At 36.3% G+C, this 11,799-nt stretch overlaps 1 protein-coding gene across 2 annotated transcripts; it reads right to left on the bottom strand.

Moving 5' to 3' along the window:
• Positions 1 to 8,339: 8,339 nt before the first annotated feature.
• On the bottom strand, positions 8,340 to 11,116 carry LOC107825487 (uncharacterized). 2 transcript variants are annotated; one of them, XM_016652348.2, is made up of 2 exons: positions 9,942 to 11,116; positions 8,340 to 9,450 (listed from the first exon to the last, which is right to left on the bottom strand). In XM_016652348.2, exons 1-2 carry the CDS (start codon positions 10,465 to 10,467, stop codon positions 8,645 to 8,647), a joined length of 1,332 nt encoding a protein of 443 aa, XP_016507834.1. In that variant the 5' UTR covers positions 10,468 to 11,116; the 3' UTR covers positions 8,340 to 8,644. The 2 variants fall into 2 exon arrangements, with proteins under 2 accessions (XP_016507834.1, XP_016507835.1); XM_016652349.2 differs by having other exon boundaries at positions 8,340 to 9,447.
• Between the last annotated feature and the right edge of the window lie 683 nt (positions 11,117 to 11,799).

Raw genomic sequence — 11,799 nt, 5'->3', positions numbered from 1 at the left:
ATGCTGGGGACTTATACAACAAGAGAGACGTGAATGTAAGAGTACCTCGCAAAGGTACGAGAGTTAATAAAACAATTCCAAACTTGGAAAGTAGTGCAGATCCCAAGAGATGAGAATGTAGAGGCAGATGCTTTAGCAAATCTCGCATCTGCAGCAGACGTAGCAAACAATACAAATGCTTCAGTCATACATTTATTTCATTCTGTTCTCGAATCTGATAAAAATGAGGTAAATTTTAATCATTTAACATGGGATTGGAGAAACGAAATTGTTGCCTTTTTACAGCATGGTACCGTGCCTAATGACAAAGGAAAGGCTCACGCGCTTCGCAAAAAAGCCGCTAGATATTGTTTATATCAAGGAAATCTTTATCGAAAGATGTTCGGTGGACCACTAGCAAGGTGTCTCGGACCCTCTCAAACAGAATATGTGATGAGAGAAGTGCACGAAGGACATTGTGGGAATCATGCAGGGGGACAATCACTGGTAAGAACATTAATTCGCACAGGATATTATTGGCCTAAGATGGAAGAAGAAGCAACCAGTTTCGTATCCAAATGTGATAAATGTCAAAGGTACGACAACAATATGCACAGACCAGCTGAGTTACTACATCATGTTATAGCCCCGTGGCCCTTTATAAAATGGGGAATGGATATCGTAGGTCCACTTCCACAAGCAAAAGGTCAGGTAAAGTTTCTACTTGTACTTACAGATTATTTCACTAAATGGGTAGAAGTAGGGGCATTTAAACAGGTACGAGAGAAGGAATTTAAAGACTTCATATGGCAAAATATAATATGCCGCTTTGGAGAACCAAAGGAGATCGTGTGTGACAATGGACCACAATTCATTGGAGCTCAAATCACAGAATTTCTTCGAAGTTGGCAGATCAAAAGGATAACATCTACGCCATACCATCCAGTAGGTAATGGACAAGCGGAATCTACTAACAAAGTCATTATCAACAACTTGAAGAAGAGGTTATAGGATTCAAAAGGTAATTGGTCTGAGGTGTTACCTAGAGTATTATGGGCTTATCGTACAACGACCAAAACAAGCACTGGAGAAACACCATTTTCAATGGTTTATGGTGCGGAAGCCTTAATCCCAGTTGAAATAGGTGAGCCAAGCACACGGTACGATCAGGCAATGGAGGAATCTAATGATGAAGAGATGTGGGTCAACCTTGATTTACTTGAAGGAAAAAGAGAAGCTGCATTGATAAGAATGGCAGTACAAAAGCAAGTAATTGAACGATATTACAATAGGAAAGCACGCCTCAGATTTTTCAAAATTGGGGACTTCGTGCTTAAAAAGGTGTTCCAATCTGCAAAGGCTGCTAACTCAGGAAAGCTAAGTCCAACATGGGAAGGACCGTACAAAGTCCATGACATTGCGGGAAAAGGAGCATACCAGTTGGAGACAATGGACGGCAAAGTTTTACCCTCACATTGAAATGTCGTCCACTTAAAAAGATATTACTTTTGAGAAAGTACCTACGGTCAGGTATCACCATGTTAAAATTTCTCTCTTGGATTATTAATGTTTTACTAACGATTTTAGATGTTAGGCAAAATACCCTAACTCGTGCCAAATGATGAGTCACAACCTGCAAGGCAAAATGGAGTATTCTTAAATTCCTAGCCCAGGGTTACAATTAGTCTGATGGAAATACACACGAGTTAGGCAGTCTTCATCTATAATCGCACCTGTGAGTCCCGTATATCTTTCTATTTCAGGAAAAGGGCCAAAGTAAAAGAAATAAACAAGTGCTCGAGGCTTCATATTTCACCTCTCAAACACTTGGGGACTACAATATTGTACACAAATACGTGTAGAAATGCAGATATGAATATCGAACAAAAGTCGGCCACAAAGAGACAAGTGTTGAGTAAAAGTTACGAAGTCTTCAGCATTCATGAGAATAACAGAGTCATCTCTCAAACCCTTCTTAATATATAAAGATAGGGTCATGACTATGTACTGAAATAGATTATGAAGAAAAACCTTGTTTATTCAATGTTATGTACAAATCTGTTACAAGAAAAACAGTTACGAAAAAGTTGTAGATGTATTGTAATACATGTAATAGTCAAACACTTGTTAAAGTTTATGAATAAAAACTTGCCAAAGTTGTTTCATACAAAAACGTGTGTATTCCTATTTCTTTCATCGTATTATAACACCATTATGAAGTTGAGACGTCTTCTTCATTAAGTGTCGATAAAATAAAAGGGCCCTCTTTTATAAGCCTCATGTTGATAATCCATGAGAAGAATCATAAAGCATTTTAAAAGGATAAAAATGCTAAGCTATTCCATAAGTCCTAGATAAATAGGCAAGAATAGAATATACAGAAGTACCGATAAAACTTCTTAATATAAAAAAAACTAAGTACAAACTTAGTCAACAAAGCATTTGTTTTTTTACAAATGCCCCATTATGATAAATGGGGACTTCATCAAAAGATTTCTTACAACAATTTTATTTTCAGCTAGTTACTGAAGGGTTTGGAACATCAGAAGTTTCACCCTCGGGAGCAGGAATTGCAACCCCAATTGCTGCAGTAGCCACTTCTTCATTTAAAAGTTCTTCCGTTCCAGGAACTTCAAGTACATGAGAAGGAGTATCAGTAGATTGTTGACTTTTCTCGATGGTATCTACGACTTTGGCCAGTTCAGACTGCAAGTCAAAGTCTTCCTGAGCAGCTTCCGTCAAAGCATCACGGCAAGATTTTAGGAAAGCCCAACTCACTTCTATGTTGAAGTTCTCCTCCAGAAGTCCATATTCCTTTTCCCACATAGCAAGATCGTTTTTCAAGATTTGATGCTCAGCTAAATGGGAATCAAGGGAAGCTTCAAGAGAGGCATGAGAACTCTTCAAGGCATGAATCTCGTCAGAGGAGGTCTGTAAGTCAGCTTGAGCTTGAGTCAAGCTTTGTACTAACTCTCCTGCATACTATTCTTTCTTAGCCAAAAGTGCCTTAAGCTCCCTAACTTCTTCACTAGCCTTTGATAATTGTTCTGACAAAGAGCATTCCAAAAGCTCTTTGTCTCTTTTAAATTGGCTTGAAGAAGCCTTGGCAGTTGCCAATTCAGAAGTCAAACCACGGTTTTGCTGCTCTAGGAGGTTTTTATTTTCTTGCAACTCCTCTATGGTCCCTTGAGCATTCTCAAACTATTCTTTCCAATTGACTGCTTCAAGCTGGGCTCCCCTGGCAAATTCTTCGGCCTCGTGGATAGTTTTTTCAGACTCACGGGCTTTTCTTTCCAGGAGGGAAATTCTTCCCATTAATTCTGTACCAATGAGGTTAGCCTACAGAGACAACTCATAGAAATGAGGGATTGAAGATAAAAAAAAACTTGTTGGTAAGAAGAGGAAAGATACCTTCAAAGTAGAATGAACTATGTCATTCATCAGAGTCAAGCAGCTATGACTCTCCATCTTTTTCTTCTCAATATCTCCAATTAGGGGCTCGAGCCAAACATCGGCTCTACCCGTCTTTCTCAAGAGGCTATGATTGGCAGGAACTTCAAGAGTAACACTTCTCATAGTCATACTTCCACTGCTAGAACCCGTCTCTGTACGATGAACAGAGGGAAGAGGAGCAATGGAAGGAATGGAAGGAGAAGATGCAGAAACAGGAATGGAAGCAGGTGCAGTAGAAACTGCCAAGGGAACGGACATAGGAGCGGTAGAAACTGGCATAAGAACGGAAGTCGTCAAAACTGGTAAAGAAATACTTACGGTTGGCAGTGGAATGGAGGAAATAGGAACGAATAAGGAAAGAGGAGCTTCATCAAAAATAGGGCCGAGCTCGCCACTCTCGAAACCACTATAAAAAAGATGCTGAATTGACTCATTATTATCTCTTGGTTTGGTGTCCTCATCAGAATGAATCAAAACAGGTTCGGCGGTTGAGGTTCGAGCAGGAGTGTCTTCAATTTCATCATCAGTGATTATTCGCCTCCTGACCCTTGGCCTGGTAATTAGGGAGGTACCCTCCTCTTCTTCAGAACTTTCTTTTATAGCTTTCCTTTTTGGAAGCAAGGCTCGAGTCTTATCCAAATCAAGAGAAGCATTAGCAAACATGCAAATGGCCATATCTACTTCAGCCGTCATTCCTCTAACACCAAATCCTGATTAAAGGAAGGATATACATGATCAAAATTTAGGAAAAAATGCTTAACATGTAAAAAAAACATATAAAAAGGGGCATACCATGTGTTTTCACCTTCCAGCCATGTAAGGAAGAAATCGATTTCCAAGTTCTTTGCTCCCTAGAAGCAATCTTCAAAAGTGAGTCTACCCAATCACGGAAGTTGGGAATAGGTTCCACATCTCCCATGGTTGCTACAAAAAACCAAGAAGAGACGAGGTTAAAACAAATTTCTTTTGAAATTCTCAAGAGTAGGTATGGTAAGTAAAAGAAAACCTACGTGCAAAATTTCACTTCTCAGGGAAGGGAATATTTGTTTCGCCAATCAGGTCCACCGTACGAACAACAACGTAATGGATGTACCATCCACGATCTTTGTCATCTTCAGGATTTACCATAACTTTTTTGCTCCTTGCAGTTAAGGTAAAAACCCCATGGCGTATTAAGTTAGGGTGGTATAAATGAATGAGGTGAGAGAAGGTGAAATTGACATTGGCTTTGGAAGATAAGTATCTCAAACAAGCCACTGTTCTCCACACTAGGGGACCGATTTGGGCCAAACAAATTGTAAAGAAACGGCAAAAATCAAGAATAACTGGGTCAATCGGAGGATTAAAACCTAAAGTGAAGGGGTAAGTATAAACAAAAGAATACCCACTTCTAAAGGAGGAAATTCTCTGATTTGGGGAAGGAATTGACATTCGAAGACTATCCTTCCAGTTACAATCTCTTCTTATGGTGGGGATTGTAAGCTCGGTTACTATTGTAGGATAAGTATCAGCTTTTTCCAAATTTGCAATTTGCTTTTGAAGAGTTGTTTTGTCACTTTCAAAAGACAAATCGCTGGGAACTATCTCATCAACTAAGGGTTCTTGAGAAGAATCAAGAATTTCTTTACTTCTAGAAGAGGGGGCCTTTGGGATAGAACTCCTTGAAGAAGAACCAGAGGAGCCGCCTCGAGTAGATTCTAACCCTGTTCGAAGCCTACCTCCTCCGCCTCTTCTGTGTCTAACAGGGGCGTTGGGGAATTGGTCTAGAATCAGAACTTTTTTACGGTTAGGGTTTGAAAATGACATTGTTAGGAAAGATAAGTAGAAAGAAAGTAGAAATAAAGAAGAAAATGTTTGCTGGAGATTTGTGAAGAAGACAAAGGAAGAAAAAGTTATGTATATAATGGGAACCGTCAAACTTAGAAGTGTAATGATGGAAAGCCTATAATAAAGGCAATTATCACTTCGTGAATAGTGAGAATGAAGAAGTCTTGAAAAAGGGTGTAAATAGCAGAATCAATCAGAAAATGACACATGGGCAGAACATTAAATGGAAAAGACTACTGAGGCGTTAATATTGTCATAAGCATTAATTGTGGCGAAAATTCCTTTTTTTATGAAGATCCACTTCCCAATTATTTAATTGATAAATAAATGGAAAGTGGGGGGATTATCTGTATTGGGAAAAACTGAGTTTATATTAAAGATGACGTGGCATGACACGTGGTTTGGTTAAATGGTCAAAGCGCAACAATTGATTAAGAGGCACGGATGAAGACAACCACGAGAAGAGGAATTTAAATAGGCACGAGACGAAGTGCAGATACGAGTCTCGTACCAATTCAAGTCATTTACAGCCAACGGATTAGAAGGCATTAAAGACAAAGATCTGATGACAGAAAGGAGTCCAAATTCATTATTAAATACCTGATACGTTAGAAAATTGGTATTTAATAGGAATGATTGTATAACGGCTTATTCAATATCATTTATTACTCATAATTATATCATTAAAGCTGAGGCTTCATTCCTTTACCTAGAATTACCTATAAAAGGAAGAAGTATCATCATTTGTAAGGACACGGAATACTATTGGGAATTCATTGAAATACAAAACTGTTTGCTATTTTACCATCATTCTCAAAAGTATTTTATTTTCGTCTCCTGATTATCAGTAACCCGAATTTCTTTTTAGCTTTGACCAAAGACTCAGATTTTTGGTTAAACAATAATGCTAACAAAAGCCCAAACCAAAAGCAAATCAATAGTAATGCTAACAAAAGACATTCAATTCAATATCGAACGGAAATGTATTGAATATCTATTTTTTGTTTTGCAATAATTTAGATAAAATACATAACTTATTATTATTTTTTCTTTAACGTTAAGTCATGTAATTAACTCTCTTATTAGTCTAATTATTTTAGCATGACTTAGTACTTTTAGATTATGTTTATTTTTATTATAGCTTTTTAATTAGCAATATTTATATTACATAATTTTATTGTCTTTTTTGTTGAATATTTTAGGATAATGCCATGACACATCTCATATTTTGTATTGTTTTGTTGGAAAATACTTTATATAGTTGTCTCTTACTAGGATTAAAGAAATATTTTGAGCACAAGTTATATGTTTTGTTCTACGAAGATTTTACCAGGAAAAAAAAACGAAAAAACTTGAAAAACCCGAGAAAACTCGAGAAAAATTGAGATTGAAAAATCCGAGTTTTATTGATTTGGTTTGGTCTTTAGATTTAATAACCCGATACAATTAATTTGATTTGATAATTGTAAAATTCGAGCCGATCCGATCTATGTAGACCCTTAGTAAAGAATTAAATATAAAAAAAATCTACAGCCACAGACAAAGGAAAACGATCAGTAATTAGATAGAATTGTCACTTGCGAAGATAAAAAGGAAAAGGCAACTTGTAGTTGAAATGGAATTGTAACTTGCCAAGCTATAAAAAAGAATAGGCAACTTGACAAATTGACATGTTTCTATAAGCTTCCTTTGTTATCGTCAAGATGACATAAACATCCTAATCTTTTCATACCAAACTCCGCCTAAGAAACCTACTTGTTATGTTGCTTTGTCGTACATTCCATGGATTTATAATGTAAATCTTTCAGTACTAAACTATGCCTAAAAACCTAGGTATGCTGCTAATTATGTCGTATCTATCTAATTTAACACATAACTTTTGACGCGAATTAAAAATTTATATGTAAAAATTTATTAAAATTATAAAAATAATAAATATGAACCCATAACTTTAAAAATATAATAAATTCAATACTAAAAACTTTAAAAATTAAGCCGGTAGCATTTAAATCCTAAATTTGCCTCTAACTCCTACTAGTGCACAATACAAGGAAATAACTTGTATACTCTTTTTACATATTTAATTTTTACTCTATTACTATATTTATATTATTATATAAGGTTATTTATTTTATTTTCTAAGTTAATTACCAAATTAAACTTTTTATTGCTGGGAACCATATTCAATTTAGGGTGTTCAAAACCGATCTGAAACCGAAAATCGAATCGAAATCGAAGCTTAATGGCTTATTGGTATCGGATTAACGGTTTAACGGACGGGGAACGGATTGAATTTTTTTTATTAACGGCTTATCGATTTGGGAGCGGATTATTCAATTTTTTTAACGGATAATCTATTAACCCGTTAAGAATATATATAAACCCTTCCACTTCCAGAGATTGCACCATTGAAGATCCATTCAGAGATTGCATTATTGAAGAACTTGAAGAATGACAACATCATAGTACTATATCATGTCTGGAAAGACAATGAACATAACATCCTCAATTTCATAACTGAGGAATGTGCCTCTGGTAATTTGAGGGATTATAGGAAAAAGCATCGGCATATTTCGATTAAGGCGTTGAAGAAGTGATCTATGCAAATACTACATGGCTCAAATTATCTACACACTCATGACCCTTGTGTTATTCATAGAGATCTTATCTACACACTCATGACCCTTGTGTTATATTCATAGAGATCTCAATTGCAGTAACATCTTTAGCAATGGCAATGTTGGAAAGGTAATGAATCAACTCATTCAGTTTTATCTTCAGTTAATATAGCCTATAATGTACAATGTGTTCTGTTTTTTTCACTCTCCAATACATGACACACTACATCATTTATGTGTAATTCGAATTCTAAATTTATATGCTAGGCTGCTAGAAAAAATTAATGCACTTAATATAAATTGAATTAGGCCGATAAACCGCCCCATAACCGCCCAATAAGAGCTAAACCGATACTAATCCGCCCGATATCTTATCGGGTCGCTAGCGAATTAATATATTTAAAAGTCGATAACCGATAAGCCAAACCGTTAAGAGTAAATAACCGCTCAATCCGCCCGATAAGCAGCCCTAATTCAACTTACTACTTACAAAAAGTTACACGTTTAAAGTTAGTTAACATTATACAGGACATACAAGTTAAAACTCTGTAAGAAACCTTTCACTCTTCCAGAATAATGACAATAACAATGTCAATAATAGATCCCTGCCTACCTCTAATCTTCCTACATGTGAAGTACAAAGTACAATAAAATTATGAACCAATAGCTAAAAAAGAAAAAAGAAAAGCAGAAAATGTTGACCATCTTTCAAAAAAAAATAAAGATAAAAAATATATGAAAATATATGTTTTTTTTAAAAGAGAGATTTAACTAGAAGAGGGTGGATAATGGCTGGAACTACTCCAAAATGGTGCAGAAATATTGGAGCTGCTGCTGTTACTACTACTGCTGTTGCCTTGAATTTGATTAGTTTGTGGCCTGTAATAACTAGATTGCTGACCTGAAAATAGCAGGGGATATGAAGGGGAAGAAGCTGCAGAGTTACCTAAAGAAGAAGTTGTGTTTGAATGCAATACAGCCCTAGATGAAGCAAAAAACATTTGCTCCAATAAACCTGAAGGCTGTTGTTGATCAAAAAAATCACCAGGATTTTGTAGTAACTGTGAATATTCCCAATAATCTCTCGTCATATCTGAACTTTGGATTGGCTGCTGATGAGGTTGGAAAAATGCTGTTGGTTGAGATATTGGAGCCATAAATTGCAATTGAGAAGAAGCTGAAGTTGAGGAGCTTGAAATGGCTAATCTTGTAGTAGGTTGAGAAGCTTGAAGTTGTGGTAATAATCTGCTGACATTTTCTGGGAAGTTTAGTTTGGCTCGGTTGCCTCTAAATCTTAAGGCAGCTTCATCATAAGCTCTAGCTGCTGCTTCTGCTGTATCAAATGTACCCAACCAAACTCTAGCTGCTTTATGTGGATCTCTTATTTCAGCTGCCCATTTTCCCCATGGCCTTTGTCTTACTCCTCTGTATCTCCTCCTCCTCTCTCCTCCTGTTTCTTCAGTTGAACCACCAGCTGCTGCTGTTGTGGTTGTTGTCGTCGTCGTTGTGAAAGCTGGAACTGTTGTAATGGTTGAAATTGTGGTGTTTGATGGTGCCACCATACTTGTAGCTTCTGGCACAAGATGATTAATCTTACATCATTAAAATTGAGGATAAATTGCAAAAGAAATGAAGAACAAAACTAGTACTAGATCTTAGAAACATTCAGCTCTGAGATTTAATTAAACAGCTATTGTAATACACTGTTCACATGCAATAATACGATCGAATAAAAATTAGTATAAAATTAAGAAAACCTCTAAAAAGAATTCGCATAATCATTTTAAAACCTTTTTTTTCTATTAAACTGAGGGACCGCAAAAAAGAGGAGAAATGGGACAGTTAAAATTGAACCTTAAGTTTATTATGAGGAGAACTCCTAACTAAAATTAGGAGACTATAGACCTTTGTGGTCAGAGTGTCAAAACTAAACTTGAGAAGAAGGAAAATAAAAAAGGGATTATGTTCTTAAGCACAAAGATCAAAAACTAAAAACAGAGGAAAGAACAACAAAAATAAAAGCACAAAAGAAGTAAAGAATGTTATGGAACTACTATTACTAACCAGCTTTAACAGAGGAAGATGGCAAACCAGCTCTAAATTCTCCAAACCCTCCATAAACCCCGTGATGACTTTGTTCCAATATCTGAGTAACACTTTCTTCTTGATCACGGCTTCTCTTTTGTCCAGCTCTAGACCCTGAGCTAGAAGAAGAATAAGCTGAAGATGGCGAATTTGCTGAATAAATACCAGAACCACCACCGCCAAACGACGACGTAACAGAACCACTGATATCGGGTCGGTAACTCTGACACGAAACCACATGGGTCAGCGCCGTCACCATTGTAGACATCTCTCTTGTCTGACTATACCCTGTAAACATTGGCATCGCCGAAGAAGTTGACAGCAAATAGTCAGCTTCCTGATGAATTTGTTGTTGAATCATTTCTTCGAAAAATTGGTCGCCTTGTCCATAAGGCTGAGCACCGCCTTCTGCCGCGGTGGTTGTAGTGGTTTCTGAATCGCTTGTATCTGTAAATCTGACATACTCACTGGATTTTCTTGGGTTCGCCACCTTTAATAAGCACATGTACGACCCACTTCAAACTAGACAAAATTACGACAAAATAACACCAACCCAGATGCTTTTTTGGTGAATTATAAATACCCTTTTCAGCTTTTCTTCAACACAACACCGTTTCTGCAGAATCTGAAGCCACCGACTTTGAACTCTGACAAAATCAATTTCGTCGAACACTTTTCGTAGCACAAAAATAAGACCAACCCAAATCGTATATTTCTGAATTGATGGGCTCCCTTATGGTATTTTACTTGATTTGGAGCACATGCACAAAGTAGACAACTGATTCTTTTTACAGATAACTGATAAAAATTCCCTTACAAACGGCTATATAATATAAGGAGGAAAATTCAAACTTGAACAGCCGTGAAGAGAATAGTTGAATCTTCGTGCTACTTTCTGCTAATAGATCATGCACGAAGTTTGGTGTCAATCTCTATATTGTACAAAGAATAGTTAAATATACTCAGCTTTGTATTTTTATTAAATTTCTTTAAATAGTAAATAAAAAAGAAAGATTTGATGCCTGCCAAAAAAACAACAATACAGCGGCCGACTCAGAGAGATATGTTCCCACCGTTAATTGCACTTTGACTGAAAATGATGAAGTTACATGCATCTGCTTTCGACCTTTCGAACTCCTTAAAGAATGTCGGTTTATACCAGGAGAGAGAAAGAGGAAGACAGTGGTTAAAGAGTTCATCTTCAACTTGAATTCTCCTCTTTTTTTTTTTTTTTTTTTTTTTTTTTTGAACTCTCCTCTCTTTTCATCTTCAACTTGGTTCAATTTGTTTTTTTCAACCCCAACTTGATACAAATGTTTTTTTTTCAAACTCAACTTTTTTTTTCAACCACAACTTGGGTTCATTAAATTTGTTAAGAATAAATTTCTTACGTACTAGCGGTGTAACTTTTATTCTTGAACTGTCTATCATATTAATCAATAAAATGTATATAAAAAAAAAAATACTGTAGATATCCCATAAACTCCTATAATCTAAGTAAACTTGTCACGACCCCAGTTCGTCCTTCGTGAACTATCGTGACAGCACCTAATCTCTACGACTAGGTAAGCTTAACAAATTACGGAAACAGAAAATAACAGAATAAAACTAGTCAAAAACTACAGAAATAACATAATGAAGCGTTTAGATGCCGCTCGACATATACAATACAAACTCTCGAACTGAAACAATATTTCCCAAAACCCGGAATCTAATGAAATCACAAGCTGTTGGATAACTACAAGTGTCTAACTCCAGAATGTTTAAACAAAAGTAAATACAGAAGGGCTAATACTATATGGGAGAATAGAAAGGGACTTCTCGGTTTGCGGACTCG

The sequence above is a fragment of the Nicotiana tabacum genome, chromosome 20, assembly GCF_000715075.1.
Source record: "Nicotiana tabacum cultivar K326 chromosome 20, ASM71507v2, whole genome shotgun sequence".
In the NCBI taxonomy this organism is placed as follows: Eukaryota; Viridiplantae; Streptophyta; class Magnoliopsida; order Solanales; family Solanaceae; genus Nicotiana; species Nicotiana tabacum.
Note: the sequence above shows the minus strand (reverse complement) of the source record. Positions and strands in the feature narration are given on the sequence as shown.